We start from the raw sequence: 26,283 nt of genomic DNA, 5'->3' as shown, positions 1-26,283 counted from the left end.
CATGTCTTTCAGTTGTACTGTTTCCCCAGATACATATATGTATTTTTTCTTGTACATCTTGTTGAGCCACACACTAAATTGCCAGAACCTCTGTTCACAGCTTGTTATACTCAAAGCACGGTACTTTGTCATATTGTTTGTGTGTCAGGAAGGGCATAAGGTTCCTTGTTTGATTTTTCTCCTTTGTAAACACCTCGCAGAAGCCATTTTTTTGCAGCCTAGCTGATTTATCCTTCCTCATATTGTCAGGGAGGCTAAATGGGGACCGTCAAGTCTTCCACTTAGTGCTACACTGTGGTTGAGGGGTCAGACGAAGGACACACATCATAGATCTCTCTGGGGACCTAAATTCTCATGTGTGTGGTTGTGTCTGTTTCTCGAATTTATAAACTGAACTAGTTAATGGTTGGATTTAAAGAGGTGGTGGTATCTCCTGGTTTAATGACTACTTCCAGTAATGTGGCTACAAGCTGAACTAACTCAGCTCTGTGGCATAATGATTGTAAAGGTCCCTCAAAGGTCCCTCATCACAATGAGCAGCGCTAGGTGAGCATGAATGATGTGTTGTGCTTGCACACCAAGCCTTAAACTAATTTAGTTCACTTCAGCCAACCTGGCTGCTGAGAGAAATAGGTTTACCTGGGTCTTTTCTGTAGCACACACAGTCTGTACTTTCTTATAGTCAGAAGCAAGGAGGTGTAAAATTCTCATTGTTGCAGTCGGGTTGCTTAAACAATATAAATATAAATCAAGCTTAATTATGCACCTAAAGAAGAGATACAGGAAATTGCTACAAATATGTTAGCACATCCTTCTTTGTTACTGAAGCGGGGGCGTTTTAATTACGGCTCTTTCAACAGATTTTACTGATTAATAAAAAGCTTCACACTTAGGTTAGTGAGCTGTCAGAGATTGGCAATCATATTAAATGGCTGGTTGTGGTCTGTTATTTGGATTGTGAATAAAAAGTGCTTTTGAGAAAAACGTTGCATAACTTTTTTGTCACCGGTTCAATCGGTCAAATGAATTGAAGTGTGTATTGTCTTACCTGCATACACCATTGTGCATTCCATGATAAAAGATGGTGATTTGGTCAGTTGATTGAACTGGAGAGCCCAACGGCTGGACCCTTTAAATAATGCATCAGTTTTTCACAAGAGTTCTTTAGCTTTGCTTTTGTAGACAGTTTGTTCTTACAATTGGCTGACTTAAAAAAAAGAAAAAGTCAGGGGTTATTCACAAAAGATTTCATGCTTTGGTGCTTACTGAGGAGTCAGGGGAGAAAGTGTTTAATGGCATCCAAAGCCTTTGCTTGACACAGATTGTAGTGCTGAAGCTTTTGGAAAAAACTCATTCTCCTGGGAATCTGTGATTTAAAATCAGCTGCAGAACATTAGTCGTTTCATTGATTGATAAAACACCAATTTACAATATGAGTATCATATTAACCTAATACTAATGAATTTATGGTATTATAATTTGTCTAAAAGTAAAGGACAGAATATTATGCATATGCATATAGGGCTGTTCGATATTGGATGACAACAAACGCTATCGTTTGTTTCGTGGTGTCGTAAAATAAACAGTTTACAGCAATATTTTTTTTCATCGTTTTGATGGTCACTGCAGTGGCTATATTCATTTCTTAAAGTTCTCTCATTCTCTTATATTTAATATAACCACACTACGGACGGACGAGCACCTGTTTTTATGTGTTGTCGTTAGCAACAACGACAGTAAAACCATCGCGTGGCTCCGCTGTCCGCTTGATTGTTTTCCACATAAACCTTTCACAATAAAGCTCAAGATCCTGTTGAGACTTTTCAAAATAAACTGAATCACGTGAACGAGTATGCAGAGAGTTTACGGATGAGAAGCAAAAAAGAGCCGTCAGGTGCTAAAAAATAAACCTTAGACTCAAACTTTGAAAGAAAATGGTGGCCGTTTCGACTTATGTCTAAAAATGTATAGTTTCATGCATCGGTTAAAACACTCGACCCCAGGTAAAGGACGCCCGGCTGGAAAAATTTCACGCAAGTCGAGTTGCCCGAGATTCACAGAATTTACAGAAAATATTACATTTTTGTGATTTATATTGTTGTCAGGGCGATAAATGTTTTATATCGGCATATGAGATTTTGGTCATATCACATAGCCCTATATGCGTATTCATTCACCACAATTTCACACCTTATAAGTTAGACTGATCCACTACAGCCACCTCCAGTTATAGCTGGCTTTTGACTTTTGTGAAATGGGAACGTGAACCTTGAACTCTGTTTAGCTTGCTTTTGCATTCTTGATAAAACAGTTTCTGGCTTTGTGAAAAACTTTATGAAGAACCAATGGCAGCATTACAAATGCCTTCCAAGGATTACTGTCTTAAAACGCATGCTGCTATTTCCTCATTTGATTTATATCAGCTAGTAGGGGATATATACAATGTATATGTAACTTGTACCCTGACACAATTTTCTCAACATTTCCTCTGCTCCAGAATCAACCAGGTAACAAGTACAGTACTGTGCAAAAGTCACGAGCTGCCCCCTTTAAAAAAATAATAATAAATTTTGCGAGGAAAATAGGAAATGGGTACACGTCATTGACCAAGGACTGGACTGAAGAAACTCTCAGAAAGACTTGAGAACTGTTGCTCAGGACTAATTAATCTTTAGGAAGCAAAATATAAAGAAACGACAGGTGGCTCAAGACTTCTGCACAGCACTGTAGTTGAGGTGTAGACTTTTACATTGGAGTTAACAGAATTAGAGGAAAAAAAATACAGATTCTTTCCACTGTGACCTTTAAGGTGAAGGGGGTCAAACTAAAGCACTATATACATACCACCCCTGGATCAGCTCCCCAGTGAATTACATTGAAATATATTTCAATAATAGAAGAGTATGCCCTCCAGTTCTTACACTTTCACTCGGCTTCCTTTTTCATCTTCCACAGACATTTCTGTCATGATTCATTTGTCATTGTGGCCATCTGTACCCTCACCCTTTTTACCAGCTCCCCATATGATCTTCTCTTCTAGTTATTCCCCATCTTTGACAGTCCTTTTCTCCCGCTTCATCACCACCACTACAAGAAAATAACAGTCCTCCTCCTCTGTCCAGCCATCTCTCCCATATGTTCCACACCAGCACAGGCCAGTGCAACAAGCCCATCATCCTGGCACTGATGATACCTTTCTGGGGCTCTTTCATATGCCCCACACTCTTCCAAACATACTTCAAATGCATCCTTTCCAGTGAATACAGACTTGAACCAGCTTCATCTACTTCACCAGTGGTTTACCCTCACAGGAAAAGCAATCAAAAGTTTTTGGTGTCAAGCTCAAAAGACCTATAGATTTTTTTTTTTTTTGTAACTGCATTTAGATTAAATATTAGACTTACCTCATTTCCATATACTGCTGTGTTTTCAGTTATGGAAGTGTTCTTCAGCATTCTACCTACACGTTTGCTCAGTCTCAAGGATTTTACAGCTATAACATACAGACATATGTAGGACGTCTATGTAGAATGTAGACACAAAGCTCCCTCACAGCAAAGTAACACAACATCTGACTGAAATCTGGTCACATTTGTGGTGTACACTTGAGGGATTGAATTTTTAGAAAAGGAAGAAAATTGTAAAAACTAAATGGACAATTTATATTTTACTTCTTTATAAACATCATACTTCATGTCTGACACAGTGACTATATAATGTAGTAGTTAAAAATCTTTTGCCTAACACATGAAAGATCGCTGGTTCTAGCAGCAGAGCAACCATAAGAAGCTTACTTGAGGTCTAAAACAGCTTGAAAGAGTGATTTATAGATTGATGTATGCACTCTTTATGTTCATATGAAAGTAGATTTGACATAGTTATAGATATTGATAGAAGTCTACAGAGTGCAGTTTTACAGTTCTGTGACTCTGTCCATTATAAATAAGCTATATGCAGACATTAGAGCTAATTCTTATATTTTGCAAACTTTTTAATATATTGTATTCTTTAATTTAGTTCAGTCTTTAGTACTGTTCTTATTGACTTGGAGCAACTGTAACCATATCATTTCCTAAGGCAGTGGTTCCCAAACTTTTTTTGCTAGGCCCCCTTTTGTTTTACAAGAAAAATGTTAGCGTCCCCCCGCCACGCAAACACATCCTCCAACCACACGCATCCATATTTTGTTTTCAAACTCCATTGCGGTTTATTTCACACCTCATATATTTAGTAAACAATTAAGCAAATACAATCAAACTGCAATAAAATCTGGTAGTAATAAAATACACTACTAAGTCCACACTTAAATGGGTATTTTTTGAAAACGCAGCTGCTTCTATGCGTTTGGGCCTCCGTCCACACGTAAACGACGTTTCAAATCACTGAAAATGGAGATTTTTTAAAACCCTTTTTTTGCGTTTACGTGTGGACGAGGAATACAGAGTTCGTTACGCAACGTCAAAGGTATGTGCCTTTTTCCACGTCACGCTGTGCGCCATGTTATTGTTTACATGAGATGAATTGCAGAATGGCAGATAGAGACAAAATACTGTTACTGTTAATCTGACTATCTTCAGGTTTTACACGCTTATATATACACATGCAGTTACTGTCCCTCCATTTAGAAAGGCAGAGACGTCACGGTGTGATTATTTTAAGTGTAGTTGTTTTTTCCTGTGTAATAATATTCAACATACATTTCTCAAAAAATGCCTCTCTGTGCAAAATGGGTTTAAAAACATAAACAACTGTGGGATACTGTTTGTCTGTGATTTGGACAGGAGGAACAAATTGTGGCAGGATCAGCCTGATATTATTTGTATCCCACTGTAACTTTACTGTGTAAAGAGCTAACATCTCCAAAATGTCAGCAGTAGTTAGTTATTACAAGAAGTGTTTGTGAACTAAAAATCAAGAATGTGGGATACTGTTTGTCCGTGATTTGGAGAGCCCAGCACGTAGTCACTGGGAAAACCAATTCGGCAGGGGAGACCTACCTTGGCACTTGTGCAGGTGAAGCCAAAGGGAAGATACACTTCACCATATTTTCTAGTCTTTGGCTTGGAAGGAAGTTGGTTTGGAAACATATTTAGCGATGCTTCATCTCCTGCTTTGCCTTTGTGTGGGAGCCCCGTCGAAAACCTGTCCATTATGCTAGCAGTGTCCAAGCGTTCTTTTTTAAAAAAAAAAATTTCATAGACCCCCCTAGGGTCGGGCCCCACACTTTGGGAACCTCTGTCCTAAGGGATTAACAAAGCATTCAGATTCTGATACTGATGATTCTGACACCATGCACTGGTCCTTAGCAACATGCGCTAATCAACATGCTTCAGCTTGAATTTTATTTTGAAGAAGCGTAGAAAGTTGTGCACCGCAAAGTGTGGTGAGTGGGGTCAGCTGTTAGTGAAGATTGCCTCGATTTAAAAAACAGCATGCACAAAGATGCTGTTTGTTCTCGTGATATTAGCCAGCTCTGATCCTCAACTCAAAAGTTCACATGTCGATTGTTTTCTAAGTTAGCAAGTCTGATGTCCGTGGGGAAACTGTGGGTATGAATGGACAGAAGAGAACCTTCAATGTAAATGTCGATTACGGGTCCATGATAAGACGACCTTGAAGGGAGACTTACCAGTTTTAAAAGTTTTTTTTTTATTTTTTATTTAATTTAAAAAGTTTTTAATACAGTATGTAGGATTTTGGAGCTTCATGATCACACCCTGTAGGCTTTTCCCCTGATGTTTAGAGTCAGTTTTACATCTACTTCAGGCACTTCAGCTCCATTATATGCAATGCTCACAGTAATCTAATTGATGTGTGGTTTTATTAGATTACCGCTATCATCATCACAATGATCAAGGGAATTCGAGAAACTAGTACCCAACCTGTGATTCCTAAGGATTCATAAACATATAATTTCATTGTTTATGAGGCAGTTTTTTTGTTTTTTTTTTATGAAGGGGAAAGTAAAGGTTTACCTCGTGTCCAGTTAAACACTCTGATATATGTGGAAATATTATTATATAGCTAGCTAGCTGTAATGTGCTTTGTGTGTTTGTGTTCTCTTACAGACCAAAGGGGTGCCGCTGTTCCCGTGCATGGACTGCAGCTGTGTATTTAAGAAACTTGGCAGTCTGAACGCCCACATCAGCAAAATGCACATATCCGTGATTGAGGTGCCATCCACCACTTCGGTAAGAGAAGGTTGTGTACCAAACGAGAACATCCGCTGGAAAACATTTCTTTGGTCCAGCATCTGAACAGAGGGTTCTTAAGTGTCCTGTGGTCCTCATGTTTAATGTTAACGAGACACCCTGGAGTTTGTTTCCCAAATTAGTTCATACGTAGGCTGTTTGCTTATACTTCAGAAAATTATGCTGTTTTTCTCTTTTTTTTTTTCCCTGAGGAAAGAAGTAGCTTCCCATAACTCGATTATGATCCAGAATTATTATCACTTTTTCAGTGTGCCAGCAGCAGGAAAAACAAAGTGCAGCACTAAAAAAAAACCTCAGCTGTATTGAATGCAGACAAGTCTAGTTTGATTCACTGTGGTTGGTAGCTTTAGCGAACCCCAGAGGCACTGTTACTGATAATGCTTCTCAAATTGTGGACTTTTATTTCCTTCTTTATCCAAAGATTACTGCACAGGATAAAGGGTTTTAGTTTTTTGTTTTAGTTTGTTTTTTAGTGGTAGATAATGGTTGTGGTTTGTTTTTTTTGCCATTGGTATTTCAATACATCCATGTCACCACTGCTATAAACTCTAAAAACTTCAATTTTATTGCACTAAAAGAGCAGCACCGTCTTTCAGTTTTGACCTGGTAAAATATTTCCCCCTGCTCTAGAACAATCAAGAACAGCTGCTGCCAAATTTGACCTGGTGTACAATCATACAAAGCAGCATAAAGCCAGTCGTCGCCCTAGTTAGAACGAGAATGGTGTGTTTCCATTATTTGGTTGTTAGCAGGTTATTAATTACAGCCTTCATTATTCAGTGATGATCTACCTGCCATATCTACACTTAAACGAACCTTGTGTTGAGAAGTTGTATCTCCGTGTTAATATGTGCATAAATAATGTGGGCATTAATATTTTATTTAATAATCACCAGTGCTTTGTTTCAAGCTCAACAGAGCCACTAATCAAAGTTAAGTCATCCCACAAATTGTGACCTGTCCCAGCTCTTCGTCACGTTGCTCTGTGTCTTTCTTGGTCCCCTCACCTCTTTTTTGGTCTTTTTTATAGGAGGCTGAAACAACAGGTCAGGCTACAGGGGTGCCAGAAGTTGGCGAGGGAGTGACAGATGTCATCCAGCAACTTCTAGAGCTGTCAGAACAGGTCAGTGGGGAGACAGCCCAGCCCCAGCCCCCAGAGCCAGCTATCACAATGGAAACTGCTATTAACCAGGACATCCTACAGGTGAGTGGCGTGTAATCGCATGATTGTTACAATATAAAAAGCAGTATCCAGTAACAATCTGGACGACAATCCGCAGACCCAGCTTGTACATTACAGACATTAATCTTCACTCAATGGGAATGGACTTAAACTGCAGATAAACATGATAAGATAAGATAAGATAAGATAGAACTTTATTAATCCCTCGGGTGGGTTCCTCTGGGAAATTCGACTTCCAAAAAAAGCACAGCAACGACCGAAGTTACAGTTACAGAACTGTTATATATATATACACACACACACACACACACACACACACACACACACACACACACACACACACACACACACACACACACACACACACTCACTCCTGTTTCCCCTCCCTCTCCCCTCCAGAGAGGAGTTAAACAGTCTGATGGCGTGTGGGACAAAGGAGTCCCATGATATATTCAGACAGAAGTTTTGAACTAAAAAGACTCCTGAGTGATGAATGATATGCTCTGCTTTCATTTGGTGATTGAATGTCAAGATTTTTTCACTGTTCTGCAAACACCATCCATCCAGGAGAGAGGGCAGTTTAACAAATATGCACCAGGAACTTTTAGAGATGAGCATCATCACAGAGTTTAAAACGGCCTCTACTCCCCAGCATGATAAGATATGATTGTCGCTGAACTTTGCTTTGCATCATGGCTTTTTTAATTTTTAATTTTAGTGGCCATATTAAAATTATTAGTACATGAATAATGAGATATTTTTAAATAATCACTTTCAGTGTTTTTCAAAGTTTTAAGCAGCAATCGTGTTTTCGATTTTGCTTTTCCCGGAAATATTCTTTGCACTTTGTTAAAAGAACCTCGTTATTTACTGATGTCCACAGGTCCTGCACTTTAAAGGGTTCTCTTTCAAGTAAAAAAAATCCCTTGATTTGTAATGACATTAGTGTGTGTGTGTGTTTTACTTTTAAAAATGAAATGATTTTGTAAAGACGACTGTAATTTCTAAGTTTACACTACAATCACATCTTGATTGTTCGGTTGATTGCTTCTTTTCAAATCCATTGCTGTGGTTATTTGAAATTGCTTGTGTGTGTGAGGTGTGCATGTATATTAAAGTTGTGGTGGTCCTCTGGTACTACAGCAAGCGCTGGAGAACAGCGGGCTGAGTGTGGTCCAACCCCAGAGTGACGCCCCACCAAGAGAGTCAGAGAACCAAATGACCGATGGCGCTGTTGTGGAAAACAAGAAAGTGCAAAGTACAGACAAACTGAACAGGGAGAAAAAGAGGAGCATTTTTAAGAAACCTATACAAATGCCAGGTAGGAGGGGATATTTTACTCTTTATGAGTTTACCCTTTCAGTGAGATTCATTTAATAAATACTGTTACAGAGATAATTGTTTTCTTTTTTTAAAATAAAATTATGTTCTGCCCTTTCCAGGCTCCATCAGGGAGGAGGATGGCGTTCGCTGGCACGGATGCCCCTACTGCTCCAAGGAGTTTAAGAAGCCCAGTGACCTTGTTCGTCATATACGCATCCACACCCACGAGAAGCCTTTCAAGTGCAAACAGTGCTTCAGAGCGTTTGCTGTCAAGAGCACCCTCACAGCACATATGAAGACGCACACGGGTATCAAGGCCTTCGAGTGTCAGAGCTGTCTGAAGTGCTTCTCCACCTCTGGCAGCATGAAAGTGCACATGCGGCTGCATACAGGTGAGAAGCGGGTCCGCTTTGTGAAGGGGTCACACTTGAAGCCATAGCAACACCAGCACATTTCACTTTATAGAGTCACTCCGTATGTTACATTATTTACTTGTTACTCTAGCATAGTTACTTTAAGCATAAGTTAAAGGAGAAGTGTGTGGGCTCTAAATATGTTTCAGCCGCTGTTATTTAGAATAAATAAGATATGTTGTGGTAAATTATGCAACAAATTGCTCAGGCAGGACCTGCATAAATCTCATGGTGCCACTAAAGCTAGAACCCTCATTTGTATTCATGTATATACTGTATACGCTATATGTGTTTGAGCTACTATGTGCACTGGTGCATTCGTTTTTGTCTCTCTAATTGCTGTGTAGTGTCACTCTGTTAGGTGTTTACTTTAGTGCTGGTTGTGTGTTAGTTCTAAGGTAAAGTTTTGATAAATGTGTTTTCAGACGTATGTCTCCGAAGGCTTCATGCTTTCAAAGTTTTGTGTCTGTTTTGTTTCATACACTGTTACCTGCTAAATGAAGGCTTTTAACCTTATGTAGCCAAAATGAAAGCAAATTACGAGAGCGTATATTTTTATATGTGTTATGTTTTCATGTTGATTTAGTTAATAACTTTAAAACCTCTATGTGAGTTTAGATTTTCATTTTATTTTATTTTTCTGTTGTTGTTTAGAAAAAGTTATTCTCTAAATATAAATTTTCCAAAACATCTATTTTTTTCCCTGACTTGTTCTAGGTGTGAGGCCTTTCCCCTGCCCTCACTGCGACAAGATCTTTCGTACGTCGGGACACAGGAAAACACACATCGCTTCTCACTTCAAAAGCTTGCAGCAGAAGAAGCATAAATTTCCACGGAAAGCAAACAAAGCCAAAGTGTCCAAAAGCAACCTACCGCTACCAGATATCCCCTTGCAGGAACCCATCCTCATCACTGACTTTGGTAAGAGGGCATGGTGACAGGCACACATATTGGGCGATGCTGCATTATTTTCACCACACAGAAGGCTAGCTGTTGTAAGCTCACGTGTTGTTTTTAACAGGTCTCATCCCATCCCAAAACCCCCGCCTGGCTTTTCAACAGTACCTGGATGTTGTGGCCAATGACCGGCCATACAAGTGCCAGTTCTGCAGTAAAGCCTATAAGAAGTCAAGTCACCTTAAACAGCATGTCAGGTAAAGCTTCTATGTAATAGTGATGTTTCAGTGCATAGTCTCAAAGAGCGAGAACACAATGGCTTTTTGAGGGCCAGTGCAAGTGTTTTTTTTCATAATCTGTTGCTACTTGCTAGTTTCTTTTTAGAATACAACACAGGTGAAGAGAATTATGGTCAGGATAACCACGTATGTTGAAGGCTGGAGGTGAGAAGAGCAGAACAGAGGAGGCATCACTGACAATAGATCTGACATTTAACAAGTCAGATACTGAATGACAGGAGGACACCACAGGCCATCAAAAGAGGAGACATCTTTGGTTCTGAAATTAGTTTTTGGCAGGATCCACATTGTCAACCCGTTTTTAATGGTCCTCTAGGGATAAACCTTAAAAGTGGAAATAACCTGCAATTTGAATATTTTTCCCCCAAATAACAAAGTTTAGCAAACGCTTGACTTTTTAGATTTGCGTCTAACACGAAATGATTTCACACTGAAGTCAGCAGAGCAGCGTGTCCCACAAATCCTTTCTTAGCTGATCTTATAATGTTAGTCTACATAATCATATCAGAGAAGTATTAACAAGTGTGTACCGCTCAGCAAGGTTTCATTTTGCTTGTCTTAAGCTCATCTGCAGACAGAAGGAAGGAGAAACAGTGGAACAGATTAGAGGGAGTTGGAGGTTTAAGATAAGATAAGATAACCTTTATTAGTCCCACACGTGGGAAATTTGTTTTGTCACAGCAGGAAGTGGACAGTGCAAAAGTTATGACGCAAAAATTAGAATACAATAAGAATAAATACAGTACACAGCTGTACAGAATAGAATAAAATAATATACTATATACAGTAGAATAAAATAGAATAAAAATATACAATAAGATAAAAATAGAATACGAATGCTATATACAACTGAGTAAAAATACAACGATGCCAGAAAAGATTATTGCACTTAGTGTTATTGCACATGTGTGGATGTGTGTGTTTGTTCAGTTAAAGTCTTTGTTGTGGAGTCTGACAGCAGTGGGGAGGAAAGACCTGCGAAATCTCTCCGTCCCACACCGTGGGTGCCGCAGTCTCCCACTGAAGGAGCTGCTCAGTGCTGTCACAGTCTGCTGCATGGGGTGGGAGACGTTGTCCAACAGGGATGACAGCTTAGCCGCCATTCTCCTGTCACTCACCACCTCCACTGGGTCCAGAGGGCATCCTAGAACAGAGCTGGCCCTTCGGATCACCCTGTTCAGTCTCTTCCTGTCCCCAGCAGAGATGCTGCCGCCCCAGCAGACCACGCCATAAAAGATAGCAGAAGCCACAACAGAGTCATAGAAGGTCTTCAGGAGTGGGCCCTCCACCCCAAACGACCTGAGTCTCCGCAGCAGGTACAGCCTGCTCTGCCCTTTCCTGTAGAGGGCGTCTGAGTTATGAGTCCAGTCCAGTCTATTGTTCAGATGAACACCAAGGTACCTGTAGCTGTCCACAGCCTCAATGTCCATACCCTGGATGTTCAGTGGTTGCAGTGGAGAATGCTTGTGCCTGCGGAAGTCTACCACCAGCTCCTTGGTTTTACTGGCGTTGATCTGGAGGTAGTTCAGCTGGCACCAGTCCACAAAGTCTTGGGTCAGACCTCTGTACTCCTTGTCGTCCCCATCAGTGATGAGGCCGACTATTGCAGAGTCATCAGAGAACTTCTGCAGGAAGCACTGGGTGGAATTGTGGGAGAAGTCTGCAGTGTAGATGGTGAAGAGGAACGGAGCCAGAACCGTTCCCTGTGGGGCCCCCGTACTGCAGACGACCCTGTCCGACACACAGCCCTGAGTCCTCACATACTGTGGTCGGTCGGTGAGGTAGTCCAAAATCCAGGTAGTGAGGTGATGGTCCACTCCAGAGTTCTCCAGCTTGTCCTTTAGAACCGAGGGAAGAATGGTGTTGAAGGCACTGGAGAAATCAAAGAACATGATTCTCACAGTGCTTCCAGCGGTCTCCAGGTGAGCGAGGGAACGATGTAGGAGGTGAATGACGGCATCATCCGCGCCAATGCCAGGCTGGTAGGCAAACTGAAGTGGGTCCAGTGATGAGCTTGTTAGGCGCCGAAGCTGAGCCAGGACCAACCGCACCAGGGTCTTCATCAGGTGGGATCTCAGAGCCACCGGCCTGTAGCTGTTGAGGTCCTTGGGGCGTGAAGTCTTTGGCACTGGTACAACACAGGAGGTTTTCCAGAGCTGTGGGACTCTTCCCAACCTCAGGCTCAGGTTGAAGAGGTGCTCCATCACCCCACACAGTTGGTCCGCGCAGGACCTGACGACCCTCGAGCTGATGCCATCTGGGCCCGCTGCCTTCTTGCCATTAATCCTCCTCAGTTCCCTCCTAACCTGGGTGGTTGAGAGAGACAGGCTGGAGCCTTGTGTTGAGTGTGTATTGGATGCTGTTGTTGGGGGTGGGGGGGAGTGAGCAGGGTGAATAGAGGAGGTGTGAAGTGTCTGAGGTGTCAGAGGTTTGTTGACAGACATAATGAATTTGGTGAGAATGAAATAAATGAGATTGAATTCATGCAAGAGAAGAAAGAGAGTGTGAAGGGGAAGTACAGAAGAGTTGAAAAAGAGAAATAGCTATATTCAGCAAACCCACTTCAACCTGTAAATATATATATACTCTTAATCCTTTTCCCCCCCAATTTATTTGCTTGTTTTACACCGCACATGGCTGAACTTTATTAACCTTGTTTCAAATGACCCTGTCATTTATGGATGGAGAGCAATAAGTGGTCTAATCACTCAGCTGCTCTGCTCTGTGTATCTCTGTTGAACTTTCTAGCCAATCTTTATGACAGAAATCTAGTCATTTGTCTTTGAGGATAATGATAAATAATGATGCTGCCATGTGTGTGGTGCCTTTTTAATGGCTGGTGCCTCATTATTCTTGTTTTCTGGCAGATTTTGAGTTCTAACTTGTAATGAAAGCTGAGGATCTATGTCTGCCTACCCCTACTGACAGTGCCCTTGAATTACCCATGAACCTGTACTGATACTTAAAAAATTTAGGGAATTTGATTCAAGTTCACCAAGTAATATATCATCCTGACAGGTCATGCTGGACCATGCATAGTGATTTTCCACCTTGTACTAAGGATATACCAATGAATTCTGTTCCTTAGTATTGGCAGCATTCCTCAAAAACTCATCTACAGCAGTGTGCTAGTACCTTTTAGGCTGCTTGATGTCCCAATACACACTGAACCTGTTTTTGAATGTTGCCAGGTCTCATACAGGAGAAAGGCCCTACAAGTGTGTCCAGTGCAGTCGCAGTTTTGCCTCCTCGGGAGTCCTCAAAGCTCACATCCGAACACATTCGGGGCTAAAGGCATACAGGTGTTGTATGTGCGACACAACGTTCACCACCAGCGGCAGCTTAAGGCGCCACATGACCACTCACAGTGACCTGCGACCTTACATGTGCCCCTACTGCCAGAAGACCTTTAAGTCATCACCTAACTGTAGGAAACACATGAAGACGCACAGGTCTGATTTCTGACAGTCTGCTTTTTCACAGATGGATTGGACTGTTTACAGGGATGTTGTTGTGCTCTGTGAATGTATCAATCAGAGCTATGTCCTGTCAAACCAGGTATGAACTGGCCCAGCAGCTACAACCCCAGTCAGGAGAAGACCCCCTGGGAGCTGGCACTGTAGCCCATGACATGCAAGTGGAAATAGAGGGTGACACTCTCCAGCAAGCCCCGGCTGAAACAGCAGAGCAGCAGAGCATGCTGGGACTGAGCCAGACAGAGGTTGTAAATGGAGGCCAGCAAGTGACACTGGACGCAAACCTGACTGTACAAGGAGAAGGTAAGAGCAACTGAATTCATGTCATATTATATAATGGAATATGTGCAAGTTGTGAAAGATTCAGTAGAACTCGTGAAAGCTGTAACACTGAAACCTCATTTTGCAGAGAAAGCGTAGCATTAAATTACCAAATTCTTCCAAAAACTCTGTGACTCACCTTCAAGAAAGTTTTCTGAGGTAATCTGTGCGTTGTGTGAGTTAAGTTTCATTGCACTGAAAACTTTCAGTTTTCTTAAACGTGTCAGAGAGCAGAATAACTTCAATGTACCTCCCCATCGTCTCCATCTGTTTGCTCTGTAGACCAACACATATGGTTTCACGCAGTATAGCTCAGCACACAGCCTCCAGAGCTTTAGCACTCCAAGGATAGTAATAGAATGATTAGTAATCCCTCTCTAAGGTCCAGGATCTGGTCCCTTAAAGTAAATTGAAAGTCATCTCCAGAAAGAAGCAGCTCAGCCTAGCTGACATCTGAAAACTCTCTAGATTTAAAATGTACATCATGTAGTCAGGTTCCATAATCTTGACCTCAGCTCTCTATATTTGATAAGACTTCATTAATATACAGAAAGCAAATCTACTTTGCATTTAAAGAAGGTACACTGCTAAAAATAAAGTTTAGCTTACAGTATTTTAATATGATACTTATAAATAAATATTGTCACACATAACACACAGTTATTTTTGTTATTCTAAAAATGTTCTGTGCATGTAACTGTGCATGGTGAGCTGTGTTAGTTAGGGAATCTGCAATGTAACTTGCTTTTTTAACCTCAATTGAAAGTTTAACAGTGGAAATATTGTTCTACTGTTTGTTTCTGTGAGCACTAACTAACTTGTTGCTTTGCATCTCTTTCTTTGTCGTGACAGACTCATATGTGACTACCCAGCATGCTTTGCCTCAGAATATCAGCCAGTTTGAGACACCAGCACTTCCTCAGTCTTCGTTTGACCAGCAAGCTCTAACACAAGGTATAAACATAGCATGTGTGGGCTGTTATGTGACAAAGATAACATGGTATGTTTATTTGCTATATCGTCTGTGCAAAACACAGGTTTACTGTTTCAGAATTCAAGAACCAGTAATATATGAAGAGTAGTAGTAACTCGTGCATAGTACCTTTAGTTATATGCACGCTTTCTGTTATAAGGCTTAACTAACAAAGTGTAGGTATTGGCCATATTAGTTATGAAATCTCTTATTTTGAATTAATACCAAAGGAAATCAGTCACACATAAATAGAATTGGTGGAATAACCCTTACTTCAGCTTCACAAAGGTCCCAAATGACAGAGCGATCGTGGGAGAAAGGAAGACTCTTTACAATTCCCACAACAAACCGAGCAACAGTTAATTTCATCAAACTATATATACCCTCTACCAATGTGTCTGGTATCTCCATATGTCTTTTGAAATCAGTGTGTTCTCAAACATTTTTCTTCTTCTTCTTGCACTAACTCACCATGGCGGCTGACTGCTGTTGCCAGCCAGCTTCCTTTGAGATCAGCATCAAACATCTGTGAGGCAAACTGAACTTTTCAATTCTGTGAGGAGGTTCTCTGGGAGAAGCCCTGTATTTCTTGCTACTTTATATATGTGTTGTTTACAGTAACTACACTGTGGTTGATTGAAGGTTGATTTAAGGTTCACACACTGTTTCTGCTGCACATTTGGTGGCTCTTAAAAGTGTCACATAAAGAATGTGCCCACACTGCCACTTTATTAACGCTACAGTCACACTAGAGAAAACAGTGATTGAGGTCGCGGCGCGAACAAAAACATTGTGATCGGATACTTTAAGGCAGCGGTCTCCAACCTTTTTTCGCCACAGACCAGTTTATGCCCGACAATATTTTCACGGACCGGCCTTTAAGGTGTCACAGATAAATACAACAAAATAAAACTAGTACCGGTACCGAAAAAAAGAAGATTTATTCATAACACACGTGAAAAGACCCAGAAAAACCGAGTTAACGATCAAAACGATAACAAAATAACGCTGAAAACCGATAAAAACCCTGAAAACTATACATTTCACACCTGAGCCTCAACTCTCGCGGCCCGGTACCAAATGACTCACGGACCGGCCGAGGCCCAGGGGTTGGGGACCGCTGTTTTAGATCATATCAGTGCTTTTTACATGAAAGCAAACATGTACACATCTGCCTTTACATGGTTAAGTAACTTTGTGACATGCTGAAGTTGGATTGGAGATGAGAAATCAGAAATGGAAGAGGAAAAAAATCAAACAATTTATTGTCTTTTTACTGGTGCTCCCCGGGCCTCGGACCAGGGATTGGGGACCGCTGCTCTAAGGAGCTTGGAAAGAAAAGCGTCTGGACTTCTTCAAGTTGCTTGAAGACGTTTCACCTCTCATCCGAGAAGCTTCTTCAGTTCTAGGGTCAAATGGTGGAGAGTCCCAGATTTAAAGCCCGGGGGGGGGTGTACAATGATCTGTTGCTGTCTGCACAAATGCAAATTCACATTAGCTACTTACATTCAGAGTCCAGCCAGGGCATCATAGATTTGGAACATCTGTCTGCTTTTATAAATTAGATTAAATTACTTGCAAACCTTTGCGATTCTGTCCAAGGGTGATTGTAGCCGATCTCCAGATGGGAGACAGACTGCTTTCCTTCAGGCAACCCGTGCAATCGCCTCAAACTGCATGCATGAATGCAAAAACAATTCAAGACAGTCACCTTGTGTTCTTTTAGCCAGTGCAATAATTGCAGAATATTCTTGTAACAGCCTCTAGGGTGTACATCACACAGCATCAGTTCAGCTTTAATTATGTAGCATGGCAACTGTTATCTCAAGGGAAGCTTTACATTGTAATGTAAAGACCTCCCAGTATTATAAAGGTAACCTAGAGGTCCCCAATGAGCAGGCGCTTTGCAGTAGTGAGGGGGAAAAACACTTTTATCAGGAAGAAGTGGAAAAAAAGCAAAGAGAGAAGAAGAGCACAGATAAACAAACAATACCAGCTATAACAATAAAACACCTTTCTGCTGCAGGCTGAAATCCCAGGGGCGGTCTGACACTTTGGAAGACTGATAGTGTTGAGTTCAGCTTTTTTTTTTTTTTAAATCAATAAAAGCCATCCTCCCTGATGGCTGATATTATGCTGTGTAATGCAGATCTTAGACACTTTTTCAGATTTCATAGATTCCTATTATTATTCCTATTATGTTTTTAGTTGAAAAAAAGTGAAACATGTCTTGTGTTTGGGGGTTTTTTTTTTTGTTTTTTTCAGGTAGACCCAATATTGCTGTCAGCCAGAGGTTAGATCTTTGGATTTGACTATAAACAAGACTGATTATTCTCGTCTGACTCCATCTAGGCTTCACCATCACTGAAACAAGCTACAATCAGTCCCAGTTCTCCACAGTCCAGCAGCTGCAGGACTCCAGCACCCTGGAGTCTCAGGCCCTTTCATCCAGCTATCACCCTCCAAATCTGCTTCATGTCCCACCTGCTGAGGTGGTAAGTTATGAGTAGCTTTCCTTCTTTCATTTTAAATACATCATTACATTTTCATTAGTGTGCAACCACCTGAAACTAAAAATCGTGTTTTCACTGGGTTCAAATTAGCCCACTGGATCTGATATACAGGGAGTGCAGAATTATTAGGCAAGTTGTATTTTTGAGGAATAATTTTATTATTGAACAACAACCATGTTCTCAATGAACCCAAAAAACTCATTAATATCAAAGCTGAATGTTTTTGGAAGTAATTTTTAGTTTGTTTTTAGTTTTAGCTATTTTAGGGGGATATCTGTGTGTGCAGGTGACTATTACTGTGCATAATTATTAGGCAACTTAACAAAAAAAAAAAATATACACATTTCAATTATTTATTTTTACCAGTGAAACCAATATAACATCTCCACATTCACAAATATACATTTCTGACATTCAAAAACAAAACAAAAACAAATCAGCGACCAATATAGCCACCTTTCTTTGCAAGGACACTCAAAAGCCTGCCATCCATGGATTCTGTCAGTGTTTTGATCTGTTCACCATCAACATTGCGTGCAGCAGCAACCACAGCCTCCCAGACACTGTTCAGAGAGGTGTACTGTTTTCCCTCCTTGTATCTCTCTCTATCATGCATATGTTATGCATATACTAGTGTCAGTAACCTCATTTATTCCCTGTCCTTGAAAGTGCACATGTATTTGTATGTGTTTTAAGTTGAGCCAGTATTGATCTTTTTTTTATGCAGACGAATGGGCTTCTTCAGCAGAGCAGTCAAAACGACCTCCAGTTGCCTACAGAGACACAGGAGTACCAGGAAGACTGTGAAGACAACACTAAGAGAGCCTACAGGTGTGTGTGTTTCCATGTACCTATACGACTGTCTTAAGAAATGACTCCCACCTCTTTAGTGTTTAAATTACTATCTTTTAAAAACATCATTAGTTTGAATTACAGCTTCCACACTTCCTTGCCTGTCTGTGCACCCATATTTCTCAAAGGCAGGTTCTGCAGTTTGTCTTTGCTAAATTATTTCAGAAATCTGTCAGGATAGAGGTCACTAGCTGAGCTCTAGTCAAAGGTCTCCTCTCCAGTTTTCTCTGCTTAGGCCAGATGATTCGGGACATTCAGTGAGATTACCAAAGCTGTTCTTGTTATATTTGCTACATGTGACTGTACTTCAAAGTAAATCTTTGCCCATTCTTATGTTGTCCACAATCTGCTCCCTCTATCATCATGACTCACCTCCTCCTGGATTGACTACCTTAAGGCTGATCCATTACAGAAGTGATCTCAACCGTACAATGAGCAGAACCTGGTTTACACCACAGCATTTGGCATTCAGACTGAAGAGTTCAATTTTTATCTCATCAAAGTAGAAAATGTGCCCTTGTGTTGTTTGAGAGCAGTTTTACAGACCACGGGTTATTCGAGGGTAGTGTCAGTCTGCTCATTCCACCATTTAGAGCTGATTTCTGCAGCACTTACGCCTGATGAGTCTGGGTGCTGCAGGTTTTCTGACATGATCATTGATCATAAACCTCTGCTAGGCTCTCCTGTCCTTTTTTCTTGATCTACAGTCTTGTTATTAATTTTGTGTCACCTAAATCACCCAAACAATCTGTTTCCAGAGCCTAAAAAGATTAATGATATTAAGTGTTATAAGCAGTGACCTTGAGAAGGCAGATGGTTTATAACTTTGTCCTTAATAACCTTACCTAACTTTGTTATCAGTGTCTTTCAATTTAAACTTTTGCACAGATAAAGCAATAGTATTTACAGAGATTTATTCGCTCATGTGTCTCAGGCTTCTCATTATGTTGAAATGGATTGACATCATTTTTTGTCTACTTATTTTGCCTTATTTATGGATTTAACTGAAATGAAATTCAATATTATTGGTTTTCTAATTTATTTCTAGTTAGACAGTTGGTGACAGTTTGCTGTCTATCCATACAGTCCATAAAAACTGACCAGAGAATAGTTCAGTTTCTAAATAAATCTAAATACTTTAACTGCACTATGTGGATACTGCTACTGCTACTGGGCCAAACTCTTTTATATTCGAAAAGCTGAGCCTGTAGTTTGTACTAAATTATTCAGTTTAGCTCTGGCAGATGATGTAAAGGCTCACCTGACTGACGAGTGGTCTATCTTTAAAATACAGCCCAGGGCCTTTGCTTCATCATGACCTCTTCCTATGCCCTGCATTTCTTCTCTTTCTTTTATTATCATTATCAGATAATGCCTTATGCTTTTATGTGGTTTATGGTCATGTTTAAGAGAAGACTAACAGATGTTGCACAAAACCACCAGTTAAAATAAAACATGTTTGCGAAAGGCAAGCTGCTGTTTTCTTAAGCTGTCTTGTGTGTATGTCCTTTCTCTATTTCACAAATAACAAGGCAGTGTAGATCATACGTCCAGTGAAATATTGCTATGTTATTAAAAATGTAATAAAATAATTACATGTTAAGAATTGTTCCAATTCGCATAAATTACTCTCCCAGATCTGGTGAATAACAATAATTCATAAAGATTTACAGCGATTCATTCATTCATGTTGTTGCTGTTTTTTCCATCATCAGGTGCAGTTGGTGCAGTAAAGCCTTTAAAAAGTCAAGCCACTTGAAACAGCACGTGAGATCGCACACTGGGGAGAAACCATTCGGATGTAACCTCTGTGGACGAGCCTTTGTATCAGCTGGAGTACTCAAGTCCCATCTGAATACCCATACAGGTGAGCTCGAGGTCGAGTATGCCATGTTTCACAATGGCATCCTAATTTGCCTAAATTATCTACACTCTAGTCCTTCAAAAGTGGAATAAGTCTATGAACTAAACATACTAAACATGACATTGATTTCATTTTAATTTTTTAATTTGTAAGTCTTTTTCAGGGACTGGCAGTAACAGTAGTGACACCCTAGAGGCTGTCACAAGGATCACACAACACCTTACCTCTGTTCTGTCTTCCCAACAGGAGTGAAGCCCTTTAAGTGTAATGTTTGTGATGCCTCCTTCACCACAAATGGCAGCCTGAATCGCCACATGATCATTCACATCAAGTCTTTCAAATGCTCCATGTGTGATGAGAGCTTCCGGACCAGCCTGCTTTGTAAGAGGCATATGAAAAAGGAGCACGCCATGGACGATCAAAGTAAGCATTACTGCATTGAGTTATACTGTATTTATATTAAACTATATGGTCTCTCCATCTTACACTGTTATGCAGAGCTGTACATGCACCACTTTTCCTTCAGCGAAGAGTGCCACATTAATCAAGTACAACATACATTATATCAGGCTTCAGCTTGTCTGAGTGCATCTTTGTCTCAGTCCAAGCTGCCTTGCATCAAAAGAAAGTGTCAACCAAAGATAGAAAGTGAAAAAACTGACTCTGTTTATCACAGTTATAAGCCTGGAGTCAAGTCAAGATGTGGAAGAAGAGGAAAATGAAGAGGAAAGTGAACAAAAGACATCAAAGAGGAGGGGTATGGAAATTATCACGTTCACTGAAGAGCAGGCAGCCGAATTGGCGAAGGATCCCGGCGAGGAGGCCTCAGTTTCGGAGCGAATACTTTCCCAGTCGGCAGCTGAAAGAGATCGGATCAGTGAGATTAAAGACAAAGCCGTGGAGCTGGAAACCGAACCCAAGTTTGCCAACTGCTGCAATTACTGCCCCAAGAGCTTCAAGAAGCCCAGCGACCTCGTCAGGTAAATGTTGTGCTGCGTATATAAATTTAGAAGAAATTTGTTTGTCTGCAGTAGTCAAAGTCTGAATTGTGTGAGTGTTGATGGTTGGAGGCTTATAGGACTGTGGACCTTATTTAGTTTTACAGCACTTGTCTGAACTGAATAATGACACAGCATAATAGCATTAACATTGCTACTGTGTCCTCACACCCACAGTTGGGCTGTGAAAATGCAGTGGAGATTACATTAACCATCTAAAGGAAATAAGAAACAGCCTTAGATATAAATCATCAAGCTATAATTTAATGCATTAAGTAGATGTTGGATAGATTAACAACAAGCAATAGTTTATATGTATGAAGCCAAGGAAAACAAATCAAGGACATCAGAGAGGAGGTCAAAATAAATGCATTTTAAGTCTCTTCAAATTCTGCTCCATGTTATTAAAACTGCACCACAAACACATTTTTTTCATGATCTTTTTCAGTTTCTCAGCTAAACAACTCACCAGAAAGATAAACTGTATGTCCATGGATGATAACCATTTGTATATATCTATTCATATTAGGGTGTGTCTTTACTTTATAATGCATTTAGTTTGTTTAAAAGAAATGTAATCATCACTTTGATATTCTCATGTGTCCTTGTGCTCTTGCAAGTATAACTATATCAATCCTTTTCAATGTCCAGACACATCAGGATCCACACAGGAGAGAGGCCTTACAAGTGTGACGAATGTGGGAAGAGTTTTACAGTGAAGTCGACCCTGGACTGCCACGTTAAAACACATACAGGTTAGTGGTTAATCAGTAGAATATGTTGTGTCACCACAAACACCAACCTTACCTTAAAGAAGCTGACACAGTAAGATTGAGCTCTGTTAATTCCGTTCGTTTTAGTAGACCTAGCTAGTCATATATTTGTATAACCCTTTTTTTCAAACACACAGTCAAGAATACATTCATACATAACATTAGGTTTTATAAAAATGGCTGTACATCGTAACAAGATGATGCAGTGCTTTAGTAATTTAAAATAAGAGCATGGACCAAAAAGGAGGCCAACTGCTGGAATACAGTCTCAGCAGATCGGCTTATACAGCTCATCTACTGAGACCTTGACATTTGTAGCCATTTAGATGTGATTAATAGCATCTTAAAATGCATTGTGAATTTTACAGGACAACGAGATCACTGAAAAGTGCACGCCTAAAGCAAGTTAATCAAGATAAGAGAAAAAAGAAAAAAAAAGTTTATTAAAAGTAGTAAAAGTTATTGGCTGACATTAAAGGTTTGACGTTTTTCTCTTTCTCAGATCAAAGAACCAAGACTAGATTCAAGATTCAAAATTCACATGCTGGTCAAAAATAAACCTGCGGTTTTTAAAGAGCAACGATTCATTTTCAGTTTGCCGCACATAACATCCTCTTTGTTTCTTATTCAGGTCAGAAGCTTTTCAGCTGTCATATGTGCAACACCTCCTTCTCTACAAAGGGGAGCCTGAAGGTGCACATGCGCCTCCACACCGGCTCCAAGCCCTTCAAGTGTCCCTTCTGCGAACTCCGCTTCAGAACTTCGGGTCACCGCAAAACACACATCCAGTGTCACTTCCGTCCAAATGGCGACGGCCGCAAATCCAAGCGTTCTTCCTCGTCCTCCAGTCAAGCCAGACAGGGTCAAGACCCAGCGACTGGGCAGGGTGTGGCTCCAAGTCAGGGGCAGCAGCCAACTGGATCAGAGGCTCTTCAGTCTGTGGGGCTGCTGCAAACACCCAGTGCTGACCCCAGCATTTACCTCCCAGCTAACCAGGTTCTCACAGGACAGTTTGACCAGAATCTACTGCAGTCAGGACTAGTAGGACAGGCCCTCCTGCCCGCCTCCATGTCAGGTAGGGATAATTAATGAGCCATTACTTTAATGCTGTAAAAGAGAGAATTGCAGCAAGAACAATGGTGTTTTGTTTATAACACACCTTTGATTTTAACTGACAGGTCCTAATGTTTTCAGTAAAGCACCATAAGAGCACGAAATGAGTGAAGACTGGTGCCCAAATTTCAATATCCAAGATATCACTGTGCAGTATTATTGACGACCCACTGGCAACACATTTCTTGTGAATGCCACAAAGAGTTACACATTCCTTGGTAGAAATGATAGGTGTACGATTAATGCACCAACAGTTGGTTGTTGTCAGCAGTTGTGACAGGAATGCCCCAGAGGATCATCATTTGTAGTCTCATTGCTTCATATTCAGTTGGCAACATCAAGGGCAAAAAAGGGTTGCACCGCGGCACCCGATGTCAAGCAGACAAAAACACGCCTTCATTGAAGCCCCAGCGCAGTGCGTGGTTGTTTTTGAAGGAAATCGGTCTTTATGTGATGAGAAAAGTCTATCAAAGCATCTCCAAACATTCACAGTGATCGAATAAAAGAAAAGGGAAACAACAAATGATGCAGGGACGACATTGTGATTATTAATTGGGTTTTTGGAGGAGCTCTGATTTCTAAATGCAGCACTGCAGTCAAACATTCGCTAAAATGTTTAAACGATTAGATTGATGAAGTCTGGCAACATATAAATTTACTTTTCCCACCCTTCACCTGGAGCAGGACAGTGGAGTATTCAGGATTCCTCCCCCCCCCCCCCCCCAAACATAGAAAACTTTTAACTCACATTTTCCTGCTAAGAACTGTTATCCATTAACCGTTAATTATAGTCGCGTGGTCCTAATCCTGTATTATTACATAGCTACTCTCCTGTCAAACATTTACATATGTTTGTGTCTGTGTGTGTGCCTCAGCTGCAGGAGACTTGACCGTGTCGCTCCCAGATGGCCTTACCACGCTGGACGGCATCCACTTGCAGCTGACGCCCGCCAACCTGGTGTGTCCCAACGTCCAGATCTCCGGCATCGACACCAGCAACATCAACAACATCACACTACAGGTTACACATCACCCCTGCCGAACTCTGTGTTATTATCCATATTACTATCCATGTCTAGCCAGCCTAATGTAGGTTGAGATGTGCTCCGAAGAAAACGTGTTTGAGTAATGGTTATTGAAATAGTGTAAGCTATTGAAGGGTGAGTGGTGGCAGGGTGGCAGTCATGCTTCTGAGTAATCGACAGGGAGGCACATCCTATAGTGATACAAGCTAGGAATGAGAACAGTGTCAGTCAACAAAGTCATACATAAAACTTTGAAAATGTTTAAAAGCATTGAAAGGAAATCTTATCATTACTTTATTCCATAATGTAAAAGAAAAGAAAATCCTAACATTGTTGCTGATTCCCCCACACATGCTCTCCTTCATTTTCAAGTTAAGTAATACTCTCTCCTTTCAGATCGATCCCGCCCTCCTGCAGCAGACTCTACAGCAAGGCGGCCTCCTCTCGCAGCCCCTGAGTGTCGATACAGGTCTGGTCTCCCACTCAGGGAGCCAGCTCATGTCTACAACTGACACCTCAGTGTCTGCCAACGTTGTCATCCACCCACTGACCAGCCTGGCCTTGCAGCCCTCCACTATCACACCTGCGCAGGTCACAATGGCTGGACTATCTGAGCAGGATGCTGCCAGTATGTATGACAGCTCTAAGTGAAAAAAACATACAGAGTGGCCACATTGTACTAGGAGGTCACCATCTGTGTTATGTTGCTGTGGGTTGTGCAGGTTCTCAGGACCTAAGCAATGTCATGGGCAGCTCTGCGCTAGTGGCAGGTGGCAACAGCGGTCAGGAGATCACCCTGACCATCAACAACTCCAGCCTGACACAAGCTCTCGCCCAAGTCCAGGCTTCAGCTGCTGGTTCTGGCACAGCAGGAGGAAATCCTCAGGAGATCACCCTCACCATATCAGGTAGAAACAAAAATATCAAATACCAAAAATACACAGCTCTGCTGAACATGTTTTTTAGTAAAGGCAGAAAGGGGCTATTGATAACAAACATGGGAAAATAATAATTTAAAAAAAGCTCTCAACTATCACTATTGATTTTCTCACTCAGGCAAACACACTAGCAGGCAAAGAGGAAAAAATGAAGCCAATAATAACTCAGAGCCATTTCACAAACCCAGATCTAAAGACACTCTATTAGAGGCCATTTTTCAGCTTTTGTATACACCATCAGCATCACCCATTTGGCTGTATCATCTGGGGATTTAAAGTTCATTGCATCAACAATGTGAAGGAGGGATGTAGCTGTATCACTAAGCCTGCTAAGTCTACTCAGCTCAGCTCAATCTCTCTTTCATTTCAGCTCTCTGACTTATTGTATCGTGATTGCAGTCTTTCAGATTAAAGCTTTAAGACGCTATTCTCATTTTAAGTTTTTTATTTATGAATAAGTGTAGTTCCATCAAAAATAAGATTTTTTCCTGCCCAGGCAGCAGAAATTATTGGGGTGGAAATACATCGTCTTAAGAGAGAAAAATGTTATCAGTCATATTCTTCTTATTTTAGTGTGACAATATGTTTGGTTAATAAAAGTTAAGCACTTATTAAACTACACCGTATGTGGCATTGCATGGCATATTAATCATGTGTAAAACCTAATTCAATTAACCCTGAAGGAATTTTGTTGAGTTACTTTGTTTGAATCTTACTTTGTTACTTTGTTTGCGTTTGACCACCCTTCAAAATATGAACTACATTTCAGAAAACACTTAGCATCTTTATAATAGAAGCAAATAACCTCATGAAAATAATTAAAGCTCATGTTCTACAATACAATTGCAGGTCAGGATCTGCTCCCCCAGCCAAACAATCCCAGTGCCGCTGAGATGAACGGCAGCATCAGGCTAGCGTCACCGCTAAACGGCCAAACCACCAGTGCAACTCTGACCATCACCAATGACCACCTGCTACCTCAAAGCCCCGCCAATACTGGAAATGCTGGTAAGACTATACCCGTCTTCTAACCGCGTGTGATAAGAGAGTTGCATTCTTTCCAAACGATTTTTACAGCTTACTTCAAATATGCATCTGCATGTAATATTG

General features: G+C 40.8%; 1 protein-coding gene across 1 annotated transcript in view; it reads left to right on the top strand.

Annotated features, from left to right (window-relative positions):
* The window catches only part of LOC146563672 (zinc finger protein 236), a 54,735-nt gene that overhangs the window by 11,727 nt on the left and 16,725 nt on the right, over positions 1 to 26,283 (top strand). Inside the window, exons 7-26 of the mRNA XM_085290912.1 lie at positions 6,069 to 6,191; positions 7,243 to 7,416; positions 8,539 to 8,716; positions 8,838 to 9,110; positions 9,849 to 10,052; positions 10,153 to 10,285; positions 13,519 to 13,779; positions 13,886 to 14,106; positions 14,977 to 15,078; positions 17,450 to 17,592; positions 18,338 to 18,441; positions 20,178 to 20,329; positions 20,573 to 20,749; positions 21,003 to 21,306; positions 21,976 to 22,079; positions 22,729 to 23,172; positions 24,086 to 24,231; positions 24,632 to 24,863; positions 24,958 to 25,143; positions 26,023 to 26,181. Coding sequence (XP_085147038.1) covers positions 6,069 to 6,191; positions 7,243 to 7,416; positions 8,539 to 8,716; positions 8,838 to 9,110; positions 9,849 to 10,052; positions 10,153 to 10,285; positions 13,519 to 13,779; positions 13,886 to 14,106; positions 14,977 to 15,078; positions 17,450 to 17,592; positions 18,338 to 18,441; positions 20,178 to 20,329; positions 20,573 to 20,749; positions 21,003 to 21,306; positions 21,976 to 22,079; positions 22,729 to 23,172; positions 24,086 to 24,231; positions 24,632 to 24,863; positions 24,958 to 25,143; positions 26,023 to 26,181 — 3,820 coding nt within the window. The remainder of the gene's footprint in view (positions 1 to 6,068; positions 6,192 to 7,242; positions 7,417 to 8,538; positions 8,717 to 8,837; positions 9,111 to 9,848; positions 10,053 to 10,152; positions 10,286 to 13,518; positions 13,780 to 13,885; positions 14,107 to 14,976; positions 15,079 to 17,449; positions 17,593 to 18,337; positions 18,442 to 20,177; positions 20,330 to 20,572; positions 20,750 to 21,002; positions 21,307 to 21,975; positions 22,080 to 22,728; positions 23,173 to 24,085; positions 24,232 to 24,631; positions 24,864 to 24,957; positions 25,144 to 26,022; positions 26,182 to 26,283) is intronic.

Source organism: Mchenga conophoros, linkage group LG11 (genome assembly GCF_057382185.1).
Source record: "Mchenga conophoros isolate Kocher_MC1m ecotype Shallow Benthic linkage group LG11, M_conophoros_male_GT1.1, whole genome shotgun sequence".
NCBI classification, from domain to species: domain Eukaryota; kingdom Metazoa; phylum Chordata; class Actinopteri; order Cichliformes; family Cichlidae; genus Mchenga; species Mchenga conophoros.
Note: the sequence above shows the minus strand (reverse complement) of the source record. Positions and strands in the feature narration are given on the sequence as shown.